This window comes from Atheta coriaria, unplaced genomic scaffold (assembly GCF_025399875.1).
Source record: "Atheta coriaria isolate IRGN ID8LTWV9N9 unplaced genomic scaffold, Caltech_Dcor_3.1 hic_scaffold_1_pilon, whole genome shotgun sequence".
Lineage (NCBI taxonomy): Eukaryota > Metazoa > Arthropoda > Insecta > Coleoptera > Staphylinidae > Dalotia > Dalotia coriaria.
In genome coordinates, this window is record NW_027045443.1 from 2,528,070 (window position 1) to 2,548,260 (window position 20,191).

Genomic DNA, 20,191 nt, shown 5'->3' on the forward strand with positions numbered 1-20,191 from the left:
GAAAAGCAATTTTCCTCAATTCTTGACTTTTCGATGACTCGTTGATTTAGCGCTGATGGTTATTGTCGGGCGGTTGTCTTCGTGATCATTATTGCCCTCGCCGCAATGATTTTAATAGATGGATTTTTTCCGAAATGAAATTACAGCGTGAATAATCCGAGCAGATTGCCTTTTGAACGCTTTGGTTCCGACACACATTTCATCATATGAATGAACGCCGTCGGAGTGCCGCGACTTCATCTCTGCCGAACAAGAACTTCATCGACCAGAAGCCCGACACCGCTCACAACTCCTCAAGAGCTTCGACGGCCGGCCAATCAACAAAAGCCGGCGCGAAGACACCGAAGGAAATCGACAAAAACTGTTGCCAGCATCGGTATAATCACGTCGTTAGTCAATCGTAAATCTAAGTGTAAATCACTCACAGGTGATATCTTATTTGTGTATTAAATTGCGCATGCGTGCGTTATACTTACTTGGTTTTTCGCCAACAGCATCATCATGATTAATCATGATTTTATGGGAAAATGGAAGGAGATCGAATTAAAAGATTGCGTTTAATAAATAATATGTTTATTGTTATACTTAATTAGTTTGATATCAGAGATATTTACTGCATCTGCAATGCGTGTTCGTGTCCTCCAAACATTTTTGGAACAATAATCAGCGATATTATCTATACAATCAACGATAATACCCCAAGAGACATTCATTTCATCACTGGATTCGATCAATCTTACTAGTACAATTAATTATTCGTCATTCACAATACGCATGCGCACCGGATTCAGCCAACAGTCAAACATTCGACGCATCCACACGTACATGTACCATATTTTACAATAATATTACAATCTTCGTTAATTCATCAATGACTAATCCTTACATTTTTAGTTTTGTTTTTACACATGTTGCCTTCGTTTAATTTATAATTTATTGATATATTGCAAATTGTATCTGTGTGTGTGTAATCGTAATCGTAACCGTAATCTTCGTTGCTATTTTATTCAATATTTATTGATTATTTATGTATTTTGTTGATAAATTTAGGGTGGGTAATATGCATTTGTCTTCCGTTGTTCATTGCGCTTGCGTTTGAATGTGTTAATTGTTAATTTAAGTACAAAAAATGCACGTTTTCGATCACATCATGCCTCATTTCCCTCCTACACAATTCCCGGATGTGGATGTGGCAGTTATACTAGACGATTGAAGTCTATCAACGCGAATACTCATCGCTGTTCATCGTTTATCGTGGCCAGCACTATTCTCGACGAGCAACGCAACGCAAACGCCTGGTTTCGACATTCGTCACAACAAGAATGCATAAACCAGTCGCGATATGCCAGCCTTACTTAGTAGCTATTTATTATTGTTATTAAAACAGCGTTAGTTAATCATATCATAACATTACGTTGCGCGCGAGCCGCGGTTCTATACCTACAGGGCGTTGTTGATCTGTCTCACTCACATCTGGTCTTCTACGTCTGCTAATCTGGTAAATTCACGTTCGAAACATTTCTGCACACGGTGTCAACCAATTCGTCCACTTATCGGTTATCACTGTCGATGTCGTTTTTGTTTCGTTTTGTGTCTCCTCGGTACAACTTAGTATTATATCATACAGCTAACGGAATAATCAGTAATTGCATATAGAGATATCTAATAAATTTGAACTTCGTTTTTGTTATTTTTCGTTTAGCTCGGTGCGCAACTTTAACCGTCATCGATTTTTCTCCGGCGCGTTTCCTTGCTGTTGTGCTCACGTTGTGTATTGCTTGGAACGACCATCGTCCTGACTCGATTCATCTCCAGCCGCAGAGCGAGTAACGACACATTGTCTCGTCGTTAATTAGCTGTTTATTGACATATAAAGGTTGCCGATAGTTAATCATCGCATTGTATGCGCCGCGTCATTTATTTCTCGTCGCTCGGACGTTCTTCGGCGTTTATCAACGGCGTTTTCAATTATATTCACATAATATCTGCACTTATTTAGTTTTATTTATTTATTCTCTCATTATTACTATCATTAAATTTATTATTAGTTATAAAGTCTTTTTTTATACACAGGGAAGAATACATTATTTCTTTCTTTTTGTTTGTTAGCGTTTGTGTTCTCTTGTTCTGCATGCGCTCGGAGGTGAAAGAACGGAAACGTTTGGAAAACTAGGATTTTATATACAACCAGTGGTTTGCGGGATGTGCGGTGGGGAGGCTTGGAGAGCGAGATCGAAGGGGAATTCATTTATAAAAACGTGTCCGCGGTCTGCGCCAGTCTCTTGGTCTCGTCTCGCCGACCGCCCGAAATGATCGATAACGAGAAAGTAATACATACATCGTAGCGAGGAACATTTTCGTTTCGGGATTGAACGCATCCGGGACCTCGGAGAGCGAACCGATTAACATATAAATTATTGCACAAGACGTATTCAGGTAGTACCCGTCGTTTAGTTTGAAACACACAATTTGCTCATCCGCCAACGATTCTTCCTTCGTTCGCCTCTTTCATATATAATATAATATATATATATATATACCTTTTCTGTCTCGATTTGTGTATAAATATAAATAAATTATTAGAGTAGACGAGGGACTCAGGTGTTGTTGTTCAGCAAGGATTCTATACTGAACGGGTTGAGACGACGGACCTTGTCGTCGTGGGAGCCGGCAGTGAGATCAACACCGGCGTCCGTTACCGGGGGGTAGGCGTCGGCGCCGCTGCCGTTAAGGTTCTCCGACTCGGCGCCGCTGTCGCCGACTACGTCGATGTCGCTGTCGCTGTCCATAATGTCGGGACCGCGCTGGTTGAGGTAGTCGCGCTTCAGCGCCACCAGGTCGACGGCTAATCCCTTCGCGCGCAGCTTGCGCGCCTGTCGCTCCAACGTCTTCTGCAGTTTCTTTCGTCGACGGGCGCGTTCGCGAGCGCGCAGTTCGTTGGGCGGGATCGGCTCACCGGAGCAGGATTGCGGGTGGGCGTTGTGCGCTGGTCGGCCGGGACCTTTCTTTGTGTGCTCCTTCTTACGCCACTTTGCTCTTCTGTTTTGGAACCATACCTGCAACAACAAACACATCATTTACCTACATGTTTTGATTAAATTGTTACAATTCACTTCGCAGCGGTAAATCAAAAGCGTCTAACACAATATTTAGCCGAAAATAATGCACGAGGAATGTTGTAACTGGTAACGTGAAACTTGTAGCAGTTAACAACACCATAATTAGTCCTATTCATCATTCGTGCGAGCGTAAAACGTGTAATTTTTTCCTCATCTCGCAGCGCTTTTGGACGGTTTAGAAATTCCGTGCGTTTTGACGCATCCAGCTCGCCGTCAGTTTCTTTCCCGGCCGTGCGGGCCGCTGCGGCTTGTTTTCGAGGAAAAATATTACACATTCGATGGGATTACAGACGAGCAGGCGCGCCGGAGTGAGCCAAATCTATCCGCGATGATGAGGCCGTTAAAAAAAATATAAAGAAACAACAACGCCGAAAAAGCCTTCGCGCAGTGCGCGCGTCCGAGCCCCGATGTCTTACACCGGTCGACATGAATGTCTTCATAAATCTTCTCGAAATAAAGTTATTAACGATATGCGCTTAGCCTATTCGTGCGCTCGCGCTTGCGTCGCTTCTTCAGCGCTCCGACACGATATCCTTGCGCGCTGCGCGCCTCCACTTAAGCCGCGCGCTCGGAGTCAGGTTGAACTCGGCGCGAAAAAAAAAAACGACGCATACAAAGGAAAAACAACATTTACACTTCATTCGTGCGCCTGCTTGTGCCTATATCATGCACAAGTAAGTGAATACGCGCTGGAGAAGGACGGCTCGCGCGCAGATAGAGAAATTGATGCGATCAACTTTCGTATTTAATTACGTAATAATAGTGCCGGCTTTAAACGCGTCTAATTAGCGGTAATTATAAGTCGGGGAGTGAAAAAGGGCTGCCATTTGGTTTTCGTTAATTTTCGAAACGTTTAACGACCGGCCGCAGCAGTGCGCCTAACGACGGCGCAAACAAATCGTATAATACGCGCCTCGCCAGGATAAGTACAGGCTTCGCGACGGGCGCAAACCACCGGCCGCTGAAAACACACGCTCTCGCATTGTGTTTTACAATTTCCGTTATCAATCAGACCGAGGGCCGAAGAAATGCCTTCAAACTTCACTCACACTCGCCGTTTGCAGTTAGGTCTTCATTAAATTCCCGCTGCGTTTGCCGCAAATCAACAAAAAGATGCCTCGCTCGTTTTTCTCGCCCCGCAATTTGTACCACACGCGTGCGGTATGAAGTCATCAACCTTAACGCAATCAATTTATATGTATATCCGTGCGAAATTATGCCGCGCGGCTGCCAGGGCGCGAAAAAAGCGTTATTTCCAACTGGCAATTTCCCGCGTATCAACCATCGCGCGCCACACGGCGAGAAAAACTCGTGACTCATCCGGACACCCACCAATCAGCCTCCGGGCGGTCAGCGCGACGTCTCCCGGGGCGGAAAATTCGAAAATAATGCAAACCGGTCGAGGTCCGGTCCTGCGGCCGCTTCCGCCGCTCCTCGCTCCGCCCGACTGGCCACTACACGCCGCAGCAAGAAATACAGCCATCACGCCCCCCAAATTACCATGTTAATTATAGTGGTTGTACCTAACACGCGTGTATGTAACACATAACACCGTGCAATAAAGCCGTCGCGGCATGCACCCCCATACAGTACAGCCGGTGGTGGTGTTTTAACCCTTGCGATCGAAAAGGCCGGGATCCTCTATTGCCGGCTGGCGTGCCCGAACGCAATATTCATTATCATCGCTATCAATTTTCCACGTTTGCCTCGTTCGCAGCGCTTTGGGTTGCCTATCCGCACGCGTGCTGAACGCTACCGCATTTATTAATTTGCGAGCGGCCCGCCGAGTGCGCCACCGGGTTTTAATTAAGAAATCACGGCGGTCGCGAAAGGAAATTGTGACGTTCATTATTGCATCGTATTTTGTGTGACATGTTTAGAGCGACATGGCATTCGGTAATTTAAATTTCCTCGTGCGTTTGCTGGAAACGCGCGAAGGGAGCGTGTATGCGTTGGTTCGCGTTTCCCGTTCGCATGAATCGTGTTGTTTTGCGTGTTTCTATCAACGCCAAGGTATCGTTTTTAATTAGTTCGGGGATTAATTCTCTTTTAAACGCCAAACGCCAACAACTCAACTACCCCATTCGAGGCTAAACAAGGCTGCGTTGTTTCCCCAGGTGTTTCCATCAAAAAAACTTCAAAATTCATTTCGTCAAACAATTTTTTCTAGACATCTAACAGAAATGATTCTTGATAATCTTTAGTTAATGTTAATTAATTTAGAAATGTGTAGATATTGAAGTTACTCGTTTTTTGTTTTGAAAACTTTTTTTTAATCTGACTACAAAGTGAAACCCTGCTTGTGGGAATTTACATCATAATTTTCGCATGTTTTCATTTCGCGATGATGTCGCTGATACGTTTTGATATTTCGCGGGCGTAATATTAATGCGCAGATAACGCACGACGACGGAGTTTTATGTTTTCCATTCGCGCGCGGGCGCTTATTACAAAGGATGTCGTTCGTGGGTGGTGTTTTTAGCGCGGGCGCGATAAGGTGCGCGTGATAAGCGACCCGCTTGGATTTATGCACTCTTTCGCCGTGCCCTTATCGGCCGCATTAATTGGTCGTTAGGCTTCGTATAATTAGTTCGGATAGTTTTGTGCGAACGTCGCCACCGGTACACACCGTTACATTTTTTTCTCCAGCCCGAAATTTCGCGCATTCATTAAACGATTCATTAATAAAAATTAAGAATAAACACACACATAAGTATACGAACTCTCTGGTGGCATTAAATGATTTACAATTTTCACTTCATTAATGATGTCGCAATTAGGAGGCCCGGTCGCGTTCGAACGCGAAACAATTAAAAATAATTAAGCAATTAATTCCGATTCCAGCCAATTATTTATTCGTCGATCTATATATTTATCTTCTTCCTCTTGAGAGGCTCGCTTGTGCTTGAACTCCGGCGCGGTTTAATTTAACTTGTTAATTTATTTTCTGGCCGGACTTCTTTCGTTTCTCTAAATGCACGTTATAATTGTTTAGCAGCTCTTCGCCGGCGTGCAGACGTGATTGTCGACGGCGTACGAAATTAAAAACATCACGCACTCCACGCGAGCCGCGTTAATATAAAAATCCGATTTTAATTCGTTTCTAACAAGAAACGAGCGCTCCGTCCGGCGTTGACTCGCTGCTTCGCTTCGTTTTTTTTTTGTGCGGTAAACTTCTAATTGCGCGGGGCGCCGTGTTGACCACAATTATGATTATTAACGTTCGGCATCGACGTGCCGCACAAAGAATGTCTCGCCCGTCTTCGTGCATCGCCTCAGCGCACGAATAATTAACTTCAATAATATACCTTAACAAGATAATCACCGCTTACATTTCAATTATGCATTAAACAACGCTTGTAATGAGATTCCATTAATTAATTAAGATCGTCGAGATGGCCACACTGTGATTTCACATGTTTTCCTAGATTTCACGACGCCAAGCTGATAATCATAGTAATACGGATAAGGTAATTAATTTCGTGTTGGATGCGCGCCGTTTTAAAGTCGATTCATGGCATTTCAGTTGAATCTTGATGCCATTTAGATTGTATTGTGTCTTCGCATGTATTTTACGACGCTGTTCACGCCTTTATTATTTCCCTATTTTTGTAAAGCGCCTCGGAATAGGCGGAGGAAGGATAAATGCCGCTGGGTAGGTTGCGGTGTTGTGGTCAATATAAATAATCCCGTCGGGGGAGCGCATCACATCCACGTCGAATCCATCGAATCCAATTTGTGCGCGCAGCGAAAGTTTCGCGCAGTGAAACAAAACATATCGACAAGCAATGTGGTGCGAAGTGGGACCGAGGGGATGGGAAATAGATGCGTGAGCGCGGCGAGGGCGCGCGCATAGGTCAACTCTTCGATCTTTGGGTAAACTTGCTTTTCTGTCCGCACGTCTACGATTTTTTTCTTCGGCCGCTGTTGCCATGGGGTGAATGGCGCAATGTCTATCTTAAAGCGCGCCTGAAAGCTATCGGGGGATATTTTTCGGTCCGAAGGGTCGCTCTCCGGGGAACTATCGACTGATTCGTTTATCGAATAAGAACTAAACGCGAGCATATGCCCCGGAGTTCACTTTTCCGGCCCGAATATGAATTTTATTGTGCCAAAGGTTGATATTCAAAAATATTCAAATTTTCACCTCGAAATATCCGATGCTTTTTTTGATATTCTCACATAATGTAAAAATAATTCGACACATTTGCTTTTTTATGATTCAATTTTGATTGTGGCGTTGTGTTTTTTTGTTGTAATATTCTTTTCCACCGAAGTTGCGTTAATAGCGTTGCCATGATAATGATTACAATTTGTCGGGGCACATGTCGAGCGCGCGCGCACGAAATTTGCATTTTTATCTAAGCCTCACGTGCGCCGCTTGTGGACGGCTTGTTAGAAAAAGCCGCGTTTCCTCTAATGCCTGCACGTTTCGCCCCCCGGCCTGTTGGTTGTTAGTTAATAAAAGAGAAGTGCACATTAAATTCGTATTTGTATCATGACTTTTAATGACTTTATTTAAGAGGGTAATAACCGGTTGTTTCGCATTATAAATATTGATTGGGAATGCGCGCCCGGCCGCGGCGATGATGACGCCTTCGCCCGTGCGCGCACGAAAAGCCGGCGAGGAAAAGGAGCCGGCAATCATTTTCGAATCAATCTAAATTTTGCGTGAACGAAACGATCTCACACCGGCGTGAATTATGCGCCGAACGCCAGTTTTTCCACCGTGCAACTTTCAACATATCAACAATCACTACAACCTGCACTTCACGGATCTATCCCATGAGGTAACAAATAAAGAAAAACAATATAGAGTTCAATTATACTCTGGTCTTGTTATAGAGAAATCATTTTCAGATCAAAATAAGCGTACATTAATGTTTTTCGTCGTCAAAAAAAATTGTATAACTTTCTAAGGGTGTACAGGGTGGATAGGACTCTTATATGATAACTATTATATGACATACCAAAGATACAATGTGTGTAAACTACAGGAAAAGCATTTTTTTAATAAAAAAAAAACAATAAAAAGTTTTTTTTTTGTTTACGTACCGCGACTCGACTTTCTTTGAGATCCAGTCTCATTGCAAGGGCTTCCCGCATGAAGACATCGGGATAGTGGCTGGCCATAAATGCCCTTTCAAGTTCTTCCAGTTGCCAGCTGTTGAAATTGGTGCGGCTTCTTCGTCGCTTTGACGCGGCGCTCTCCGAATCCGCTTCATTGCTGCTGCCTGCACCTCCTGAAAACCCCAAAATATCGAATTATTAATAACTTGTTATGCGTGCCATCATTTGTTAAAAATAAATTTTATCGACCATTCTATAAATCCATATAAAACAAACGTCATCGATAAATAAAATTAATAAAATCAAATCGAACTTGTATTGATATAAAACTACAATCCAGAAGTATATGGCGACAGATTTACGCGAACCGAACCGAAACGTGCCGCACAGTTTTATAGCCGTTGATAACTAAAAATATCAACAATCCGCCGGATTTTATTGGCACTTACTTAGCAGTCCTTAATATCAACATATGAATAGCGTTGAGATGAAACGAATTATCTGAGAGTGCATTCTGTAAGTCCGCCAACAATAGAATTGAGTTGCTTTTGATTGAGTGGACATCAATCTGATTTCTCGACGCGGACAGCGAACAAAAAAAAAAAACACGCTGAGTTTCCCATGTGCGCGCTAAATAATAATTTTGTTGTCGAACAATGTTCATTCACATTTGTCGCACGCGCTGTGTGCGTTGCGTGCATGTGAGTACACCATCTAAATGACCAATTGATTAATTGACACGTAATAAAGTTGATTTATCGTTATCTCTACAAATCGTTTTACAAATTGCTTTGTTTGTTACTTAGCTGCCGGTCAAGCGATAAAGGATGTTCTTGTGGAGAGTGGAGTATGGACAACAAGAGATTAGAAAATCACAAAAATTTGAAAAAAATCAAAAATTGTTAAGTATTTTTTACATTTTACAATTACAATAAAAAAAATACAATTAAAGACCCTTAAATACTTAAATATCAATAATTTGTAATTCAAAGTGAAATACAGTAGAATCTTGATAACTCGAACCTTGTTAAGTCGTAATCCTCAGTAACTCGAAAAGATATGCTATTCCCTTCCGCTGAACCCCGAACGACGCACTAACTCGAATTTTTTAGACTCAGTAACTCGAACAATAAGTTATTTCCCTGTGATTTATTACTCGTACATTTTAATACTCAGTAACTCGAACTGCAAATACTACCTCAGTAAGTCGAAGTTCATAAAATTTTATGATTTCTTACTCGGGATTCCCGGAGCTCAAAACTCGGGATTCCCGGAGCTCAAAACTAGTGGCAATAAAATCAAAAAGGAATGTTCGGGGCTCGGGGCCTCTTATCTATTGTTTTTATTTTGCACACGTGCAAGGAATGAATTCAAAAGTGCAAGTGTCAATAATGAGATATGTGATGAGTGGCATATTGAGTTGCAGAGTTTATTGAAAGATTATGAACCAAAAGACGTATTTAATGCCGATGAGACTGGCCTTTTTTTCGAGTGTTTACTGTGGGAAGCACAGTAAAGAGCGATTAACAATATTGCAAGCCACAAATATAACAGGCACTGAAAAACTTAAACCGTTAACCAACGAAAATCTGTAAATGGTTTGAATCAAACGAAGATAACAGATTTTTTATCAATTATTTAAAACATACAGTGTAAGTTCATTCATTATAATTATGTACTTGACTCTCATTTTATGTTACCTAATGTAATTTGTCGTAATAAATATTCTATGAAATTGTGCCTTTTTATGTCAAAATTTGATGAGTTAACTCTTCATATCTCGAAATTCTTGTTAAGTCGAAAACTTGCTATCTCGAATTTTTTTTGGTTTCCCTTGACATTCGAGTTATCAAGGTTCTACTGTATTTGTATATTGCCACTGTTATTGGTGATATCATGAAATTTTTTTCTTAAATTTGACGAAGATGATTGAATCTAATGAGCTGTTAAAAAATCCACCTGGCTCGACGATGAGCGCTGACGATAATTTCAAGTCAGTGCAACGAAATCAATAAAAATTCACCATATGGAAAATGCTGGCGATAAATTTTCAATACAAACGGTAGTAATTATCTTGTTTTACGATAAGTGCCTATTCTCTCCAATGTGTTCGGCGTGTGTAAATAACATTCTCCTAATGTTTATTGGAAAACCTGCGTGCCGCTCGTAAAAGTTATGATTTCCGCGGAAACCAAACAAACCCGCGCGCGACGATAAAGAAATTTACAACTTATGCAAACGGACGACGCGTTGCATCCCGAATTCAGCGGCGTATTTTTCGTGTGGCGGTTGTTTATCACTTGCTTGCCATTGTTACTGGTGATATAATTCATCTTGTTTGGCCGCGCGAGTCGCGCAGCGCGCTGGGCGAAATCCAATTCAACTTATTTTTATTCCCGTCCGAGCGGAAAACGGCGGCGCGCACGAGGGCGCATTCCGGGCGGCGGAACACAACCCGTGATAAATGTGTCATCTGTTGACATTTTCTATTAAACATAAATCTGAGATGATGTACGTGTCTTCTGGAATCCTGCGGGCTGCGTTTTATTGCGTTTTCATTCAACTTCATGCAAATAAAGATTTCTTTCTGTGGAAAATACAGAAATATCAAAGATTGCGATGGTTTGATTGGGGGAATATCTTGTAATGAATTTTTCAGCAAAGGAAAACATAAGGGGATGTCATGATACTACCAGATACTCCATGATATATTCCACGATAAGCAAAATTGATTGAATGCAATATATGGTTGATTTTATCTCGAGATTTCAATATATTGAATTCATAAATGAATTCCTCAAGCAATCATAAAATTCGACAACGAAATTCATCGATTCGCGAACATCCGAAAACATTTTCTCGAAAGTTGAAATTTATATTGTTTTCAACAATGCACCAAAGATGAGGAGGAAAAATCTATATCAAGATGCTGGAATCCAGTTTTCACAAATAAAACTCGCCGCTGGTGCAAATAAGAAAATTCTATTCTTCTCGAATCCAGCTCAGCAACTCGATTCAATTCGATTCTATTCACATACCGATCTGTGATTTGCCCGCGTCATACAAAGCCAACAATTCCCATTCAGTCGGCAAAGATATCCGCACGCATTGATTTAATCCAATCATGTTCTGGTACATATTTCATACTTAACTCATTTCAAAGTTAAGTGGCTGCCCCTGATACGAATCCATCGCATGCAAATAAATAATTTCGAGAATTCCGCGATTTGGTGCCAACAGACGGTGCATGCGGCGCGCGGGTGCCTTATCGGCCTTCGGTGGGGAGGAATCATCAAATTGGATATTATACCAGACAGACCAAAATATCGGAAGCAGCATCATGCCGGACGACGAATTGAATCCAATATATCAAATGATGCGGCATAGACTAAATATTATGTCGTTGTGCCACATTTCCACGGCCTGGGCCAACGCACTGGGTTCTTATCTTTCGCTAGATAGACGAGTCGATAGGCTGGGGCGCATGCCAACCGCCGAAGAATTATGGACGCTTGCAGTAATTCAATATGTAATAAAGTTCACTTGGTTTTTCAGTTTCAATTTTAAGCTGGTTTATAGAGGAAAATCGGGAACATTTTCTGTGTATCCATTCAAAAGGATGAAAATGCGTATGTAAATGCTGCAAGCCGAAGAAAAAGATCGAGCATTTGGTTTGTGCATGTTGTGATGCTGATGCTCCTTGTCTGACCAATTGCAGGTATCGCCGGGCGCGGGTAATAAAGATGTTATGCTAATAACGCATTCGCTCCACCGGGTTATTAACCATTTTGAGATTGATCAAATTGATATAAACTTACCGTGTACTTTATTTAATAACAGTTTTTAATATTTTTTTATATGTTTTTCACATATCCATGTCTGACCACATGAGGTGGACTCATGCAATGCATACCATCCGCTTGTATACAGGGTAATCAGAAAGCACACAAGTTATTCTTTCCCTGCAAGCAGTTAAATCCTGTAGGCCGTCGTTTTTTTGCCTCCCTCGATATAAGCACGAAGATGTTTTGCAACCTACAACTCGCCAACATTATCGTATTCAATCCGCTTCGATCGGTTAGTCATTTCGCTCGCCACTAAAAGACAAAGAAGACCACGTAAGCTGCCGGCCGCGGCGGTCGTAATTTTGCATAATCGCCCCCTTTTACAATTTACATTTTATATTTACCACGGCCGCTTAAAACGGTATTAACTCCTCGACTCCTCGCGAGTAGAGGTACACCATGTTCGTTCCCGTGCGCGCTGCGCGCCCAATCCGCGTGCTCTTCGATTATATAACACGATATCGTCGTTTAATTCGGCGCGGCGCAAACGTGCCGAGCGTTCGCGGGACTTAAGCGCGCCGCGCAGTTTCGCATTAACATAACTGCCGCGCGCAGATCGAGCGCAGCGCCGGAATTTAATTAAGTCGGGCTGCTGCTGCAGCGCACCGGCGCGTACGCGCGCGCAATCGTTGATTATTTAGATTATTTGCTTGATCGGCGGAGGTACAAATCGACGACTCCCTCAGCGCGGACGCTTCTGCGCCTGCACCTATACCCACTGTGTGTTGTGTTGTTTTTTTTTTCGCCTCGGCGCGACTTTTACAAATCGTTTATCGATTGCCAACATCATCATCATCATCATCATTATTATCGAACGCCGCGCCGGTTATTATTGGTTATTTGGGCCCAGCATCATTTATTCACGTCGCTCACCTTTGCTAATAAGATCTAACATCCACAGCGCTGAAACAACGCTACTTCAAATATCATCAAAAAATTTGAAAGATAACATAAAATTAACTTACTAGTCTCTACAGCATCTACATAGGTACATCTATAGGTAGTATATCTAACATTGTTACTTTAAAAGTAGGTACTTGAACAGGGGTGAAGCAGTAAAGTCAACTGTAAACCTAAACACTAAACGCGAAAGGGGAGTGCTGCGGCGAGGGCCTTAAAGTGTAATTTATACGTTTTAAGGGTTGTTTTGACAAGTGCCCAGCAGCACCCGGCGAGGGACGCGCCGAACGACACGCAGTAATGTCACATTAATGCCGAGCCCGGCGCGTGCATACAAACTCACTTAAGTTTAATGCATGTTACTTAATTATCATCCACATTAGACGACCCCATCTCATCGCAACTAACACTTCAAGGGTCGGCAACATTGGTCGGCATCATGCCTGGCGCATCCTACTTACCTAAACAATTTGACTTTGAAATTCACTGTTTGACTTTCAAACGATGTTATTCAGCGTTCGCATCGATCTCTAGACAATTATGCGACAAAATGTTAATCAAGCCATGGACAAATGCATTTGCAAAACATGACTAAATCGCGCTGGCATGCATGACGATTGTGACGGTTGTCTTCGTTCTTCTCTCTTCGTGCAGCGAGCGGCGTCTTCATCGTGAGCGGCACTGATTCAATTCGACATTACTACAAGTTGTTGTTGCATCAAACGCGGCATTGTATTTGTGCCAGACGCAGGAGCGTGTTCGGAATTTGTCTTACAATGTTAATCGGTTTCGAATTAAGATTAAGGCGCGCGAAACCAGTAATCGTTATCGTTAAATTCGTTGATTTCGGTGATTAATATTGTAATTTCGGCGGCGAGCGCGGTTGGTCAATCATTAACACCCGAAAATGATGTGAAATTATGCGGAGCTGATTAGTCCCAGATTTCTTAATTGAAATGAATAAATTAGCGCAGCGCGCGCTCCAGGTCGAGAATCGGTTCGAGACTAATGCGAGATTAAAAACAAAATTAGCGTGATATCTATGAAATTATGGTCTTCAACCGCAGACGGTAATTACGTAAATCAACTGAAATTGAATTCATTTCGATGGGCAATTTTTGAATTTCTTGTTTGCGTTGTTCGAGTTTAATTAAAACCAGTTTGTTTTCGTCCGCGTGATGTGCTCGTGTTCATAAGAAACACACACACATAGACGCAGATGATGTACCCGAAGTTTTCTCAAAATTTAACTCGCTGATAACAAGCAGATAACTAATTATGTGCAATCCGCACTGTGCAATTACGCGCGGCTGTCATTTATATTGTCCGTGTCATTGCGTATCGCAGCCCGCCGCGGTGCGTATCACTAGCACCTGTGTTTCTATTTAATTACGCTCGTAATTAATTCGCATGCTAATTAACACCCGACAATTAATTAAAGCCGTCCGGGCGGGCGGGCGAGTCGACGCGCTCGCGCCCGTAACTCGCGCGGTTTTCGGCCGCGACGTAACTGAATTTTATTAATTCGAATTTACCTCCGCCATTTACCACCGGCGATCGCAATTACGACTGAAAACAATTGTAAGCACAAATTCCGAACACACACACACACACATCACATCTCATCACGTGGGCGAAACTTTTAGGAATGACGTCGAACATCGCACGGCCATCTTCTCAATGCACAAGCGCCCTCTGCTGACGACAACCGCCACAATCGCAATAAAAATCGAATTAAACTCCAACCGGAGGGTGAAGAAAAATGAGCTTGTAACACACCTCGTTGTGCGTTTTAATTAATTTGCTTGTCTCGGTTTTTTTGCGCGTCTTTCTTTTAATTCGTTTGTTTTGTTCGCGGAATTAATGGCACCCGTGTGGATTGCACATAAAATAAGTTTAATGTAGCGTTAATGAATTCGCCTTTTGTTTCGCGCGCTCTTCGGGCGTCTAATACGGGGCTGAATTAGAGTGGTAATAAATATAAGCGGATGGACCACCCGGTGCAAAACGAAACGCCAAGGCGCAAAAAGGGTTGTGTCACGAGTGAAAACACTACGTGATGTAAGTAGGTACCTACTTGAAACACTCGAAAATCCAACAAGGGTGCTTCTTGAATATGCGCTGCGTGTCTGTCGTCTAATTTTATTTGCGTTCGTTTTGTTTTAGTTGCGCCGGGCGTAATTAAGAGTAATGATGTTATTCGGCGGAAAAACGCGCATTCCGTGTGCTGTGGTTAACATTGATAATCCGCTTCGTGACACATTGAATCAAGTCGAGGGTGGCGGCCGCAAAGGGTCCTCGTTCTGACGATGATTTATAATCGCGTATTAGGCCACTTTCGGTATCAACGCTAACTTCCTGATTTGTTCTATGCAATAATAATAGAGTTTGGCTGGTAAATGGCACCCGCGGGAGTGATATCTCAAACGGCTCCCACCCTCGCGCGCGGCGGCGGGTGTGGTGTGTGCGCCGGTGCGCGTTTAACCAAATACAAGTCGAACGCGTGTTTACGCGCCGGCGAAAGCGGAAAAATCAAAAAATCCCCCTCGCTGCCGAGGAGGGAAAGCCAGCCACCAGCCCTGCGAAAACTCAATTTACCGCTACATTATAACCGAGCGCATTGGCTCCATAACCATCCCTTTAGTTAGAAGTGGTAGTGAGGAGATGGTGGAGCCGCGTACGCACGAAAATATACTACCCCAATACACCGATCGTGGAGGGTGTCCTCGGGTGTCCTCGCCGTCTCTATTTCCACACAATCTGGCTTCGTCTACAGCACGCATCCCCTGATTCCGACGAGTTAGCGGTACCTATAACCGCTATAACTCTCCGCAGCGACCCCCGACGCCCGCCTCGGCGTCGTTTTCAACGCGTATCAAAGAATATTAGCTTCGGATTACTGTTAATCTAATATTTACTTCTTTCTCGCTTCGACGCACGCACCCGCACGTGCGGTGTATTTACGCGGAATTTTTTTTTTCCCGGATCTCACCCTCGCCAAATTCCAGCCACGAAGTCTTCGAGAGAGGAAAACAGCGCGCCGCTTAAAACCGACACCACGCAAAGTGCTTATTTATACGGGACGCGTTTGTTCCCGGGGATTACGCGCGCAAATCCTCGCCGAAAAAGAAGTGCGTAATGTCGGCGGCGCGCGAATTAAGTAGGAGTGAATGAAGAAAGGCTCACAATGAGAAATTAAGTTATTTTCCGGTGCGGCTGGCACGAAGGGGTGTGCGAGTGTTTCACGAATTATTAAACCGAGACTAATTCTTATTTATCGCTGGTGATGTCGCCCCTCGACCTGTGGACTCGACGCGCAATTCCGACAGTATAATCACTTTATTAGTTATTGTTACCGGATATTACAGCTTGGAATCTCGCTCCTGTCTACGTCCAGTATAGAAAAAAAAATAGTGATAGTTTGTAATGATATGGAGACGTCATTGAAGCGACATGTTTACTGCCGTGATAAATTGATATTTATTTAATGCGAATAGAAACGATTCACATTTCGATGTGTTTAATAGCATAAACGACGTTTGATTGATGATCGCGTTCCGTGTTTCATTGTCGTCGCTTTGCGAAACACAGTTACAATTAATTAACTTCCTAATTACCTATTACGTACACTTGGTGTTAATGATGAAAATGTCTAGTTGTTTCGATTCACACTGATTGAGAAAGAGGAGCGAGGATTATAAAACGCCGGCTAAAAACCTGGAAGGCTCTTTGTGAGTGGTAAATTTTTGATCTGAGCTCATGGATTGTGGTCATGAAGCGACTTTGCGCCGTCAACTCTTCGCCGAAGACGGAACAAATAAAAACGAAATTTACGACTTCTAATAAGTTTCACTTCGACTCGCCGGAGCGCTTTAAGCGCGCCACGCATATTTTTCATATTTTATTCGTTTATTTGTAGCGTTTAAGGGATTATTAAAATTCTTCGCTCCGCGTTTGGCGCTCGAGCGCTGAGCACGGAGGAAATCTCGAGAAGCGATTTCGAGCGCGGCTTGGATCTTTACGTTTTCTCGGAGCTTTGTGCGCGCGCGGCGCGCGGGCGAAAGGTAAAAGGCGTAAGGGCGTAACTAAAGCGTCTTTGTGGCCTGACGTGTTTTGTGGCCTGGACGCAAGAGGTCGGCGTGTTGTCCGACAGTCGACACCTCGACAGCCCCTGTGAAAAATAATGTCTTTCTTCGGCTCGTTCGCGTTTATTGACTCTAATTGAGTTCTTCGTTCCACGCATACAGCAGTGGTTTATTGAATTTCGCCGAAAGGCACACACTCGGCCGCTTGACCAGACGAGCACCGAGAAAAACTCAAAATCGCAAAATGTTACTCTCGTACAAAATGAATATGATAGTTGAGAATTGTAAGCAACAGCTAGAGAACAGTTTCACGCCGCGTAATCCTATCACATCGTAAAGAAACAGATTACTTTTTTTCAGGTGCACGACGCTAAACCCAATTTCATCTCGACACAAAACCATAATTTACAATGAGATGACGATGACGATTTTAGAAATGGAGATTTGTATCGAAATTTCCACCTCAACTCGATTGATTCGCAATGGATTCAAGAATAATCCTGCAAATTAAGCAGGAATACGCTTGTTTTGAATAATACACATAATTTAATTTAGCGTTAAATCACAGAACAGCTTGTTTGATGTACCTACATAATAGCTAGTCTTTAATCTTTATCTTCAGTGATTTCATTTTGAAAATTGAAGGCAGTCCATTAAAAAATTCTCACACTCTCTTGAAGGTGTAGCAGACGCGCTGAGAAAATTCCTCGTACACGTCGAGTTTACAACCGCATGCATGTGCGCGCATTAGCTTAAACATTTATCACAATTACATTTACATTAACACGGAGTTAACAAGGTGACAAACCGTACGTGACGCCGTATGCCGGGCAAATATATTTTATAGTAATACCTTTCAGCTCTCCCGTCGTTTAACGATTCATCATCGACTTTATGTTAGAGTCGCGGCGCATTACCCATTCAAAAACAAAAATACCGAAACGAGCGTGCGCGCCAACTTTGACTAACTTTTCTCATCGCGCTGCAAGTCGATCGCGTTAGATTCGGCTGTTATGACTATTACTATCGTTACATTATCGTTACGAGGTGATAAGGTGATAAGGTGAGTGGCGCTCGCATCAAAAATGTAAACGATTAACGATTTGCCGAATTATTTACCAACTGTGGCGCGCGCGCAATTGGTGCACGTTTTGCTTGAAATAAAGTTGCGCCAAGTGGGAAAATCGCGCCACAAAGGAATTACGAGCGAAATGTGAATGTTGCATGAACAATGGAAAATTATAATTTACAATTAATTTATCGTTCTCGCCAATGGAACAATTCCAACCGCAAATAATAACTCAATTAATTCTAGTTGACACGTCGGCTTTTGTTTGGCAAAATTTCGGTTTGAACACAAACGCGCGCGCGCGCCGAACAAAAAGTGCGCATTTTCACGTTGTGTGCTGTGTGTCCATGGCCGGCTGTAAAATCCGCTAATGTGTGCTAGATAAATTACATCTGAGTGGCATGAATGCAACTTAAGTCGGGATGCGCTGCGCGTTGAGAAGTTAATTAACTTTTACAATTTCGTGCGTTTTTGATGGCATGCCACAATGATGCAATCTTCATCGTCGTCTCGGCGCAATATAATCCGCGATATTAATTATGATTTTAATTACACGCGACAAGGTGGTGGTAGTCAGGGTTATTAATTGATTCCTTGCGATTTCGCCGCGCGATCCGGACGTGTGCGCGCGTGGACTGCCCATTTCGACGCGGCGCGCTTTCTGGATGCATTCCTGTGGATGGGGCCCTGGGTATTGTTGGTGCGCTCGGGTCGCCTCGGCGTTTCTTTGCGTTCGCGCTTAATTAAGACATTAAATACGGCGCACGGACGCGCGACCTCGCATGGAAGCGCAAGCAAGGTACAAAACGGGCATAAGTTTTAGGAAATTCTGCTATTGTTAACTCGATATTTTTGAAAACTCTTCCACTTCCTGGTACCAGAGCTTAGAAAGGCGTTGGTATTAAGGTAGGACAACAACAGGATAATTTTCTAAAGGTGGTTGAGAAATGATAAACTCTGGTAACATGTATGGAGTTAGTAAAAACTGGTGATGAATCTTTGCCCTCGCTTGCATTTTACCATTTCTGCCAGAAAAGACCACTTGGTGGTGTTACCCGTGTAAAGGACGAATTGTCAACAAGAGGATCGCATTAGTCCATTAAGTCGTTCGCATTGAAAACACGTCTTCCTAAAAGTTTCGCCCTATTTTGTGAGATTCCGAATTGAGTATCTAGGTACTACGTTTTGTTGAAGATAGGTAGGTATGTCTTCAAGGGTTTTCTGGTAGGGTGTGATCGTTTACCTTGATGCGATTCGCTGCCACTATCCTCCGACGGCGGGCCCGGCGGCGCCTGCAACCCAAGTCCATTGGAGAACCTGGGTCCACCACGAGCCAGCTGGTTGAACGCCCCTGGCATCCCCAGCAAGCTGGCAGCGCCCGGGAACTGGAGGAAAGGCGCCCATGGTGGCCGGGGGTGCAGATGGGCCGCTGCCGCCGCGTACAGCTGCAATGGGGGCGGCAGGACCCCCGATTCCAACACCATATTATTTGGGGAGTTCACTTTGATCACTGTTCGGTCCAGCGGGAGCTTAAGGTATGCCGGATACCGGCTAGGTCAGCTCGCGGAGGGCTTCGCGCACTCCTGAGGAACTCACGACGGCATGCGACGGCGCGCGTGCTTTCGTCCGACGGCACGACACCTCACGAAGAGTCCTTGCGGGCGCGAAAACAAAATAAAAGCCGCACTGGTTTGGAACTACATCAAAATGTCCACGATCCGATCATCTGGTTGGGCACAATGTTGTCGCTGGACGTGCTGGGGACTTGTGCGGTATACACGGGGTGGCTGATGCACGCGGTCGAAGGATCTGGTGGTGCTCGAACTCGATCGGCGTCTCGATAGTGTGTTCGCTGTGCGTGGCGAGTACCGGGCGGCACAAAGAGCGGCGAGTGTGTGCTAACTTGAGGCGAGTTTGCGGTCCACTAACCGCTTCGACGGGCGCCGACATGAAAGAGGCGGGCGACACGCGTGCACGCCTTGCGCGCCTGCCGCGCCGCCGATTGGTGGCGCATTCAGCTGGGGGCACACCCCTGGTTACGTCGAAAATCTCATTATCGAGTTTTTAGTACCGCTGCCAATATGTTTTCTGTTATTTATTGTC

General features: G+C 43.8%; 1 protein-coding gene across 1 annotated transcript; it reads right to left on the reverse strand.

Annotated features, from left to right (window-relative positions):
• Window positions 1–556: 556 nt before the first annotated feature.
• Window positions 557–19,978, reverse strand: LOC135793198 (homeobox protein unc-4-like). The gene is made up of 3 exons (XM_065304044.1): window positions 19,332–19,978; window positions 8,175–8,362; window positions 557–3,056 (listed from the first exon to the last, which is right to left on the reverse strand). Exons 1-3 carry the CDS (start codon window positions 19,570–19,572, stop codon window positions 2,598–2,600), a joined length of 888 nt encoding a protein of 295 aa, XP_065160116.1. The 5' UTR covers window positions 19,573–19,978; the 3' UTR covers window positions 557–2,597.
• Between the last annotated feature and the right edge of the window lie 213 nt (window positions 19,979–20,191).

Excerpts from the sequence above, each read along its gene's own strand:
- LOC135793198 (XM_065304044.1), bottom strand. The coding sequence starts at position 19,572 with ATGGTGTTGGAATCGGGGGTCCTGCCGCCCCCATTGCAGCTGTACGCG. Across the intron at positions 8,363-19,331 it reads TGGCAGCGAATCGCATCAAG|GAGGTGCAGGCAGCAGCAAT; the intron begins GTAAACGATCAC and ends TGGGGTTTTCAG. Across the intron at positions 3,057-8,174 it reads TCAAAGAAAGTCGAGTCGCG|GTATGGTTCCAAAACAGAAG; the intron begins GTACGTAAACAA and ends TTGTTGTTGCAG.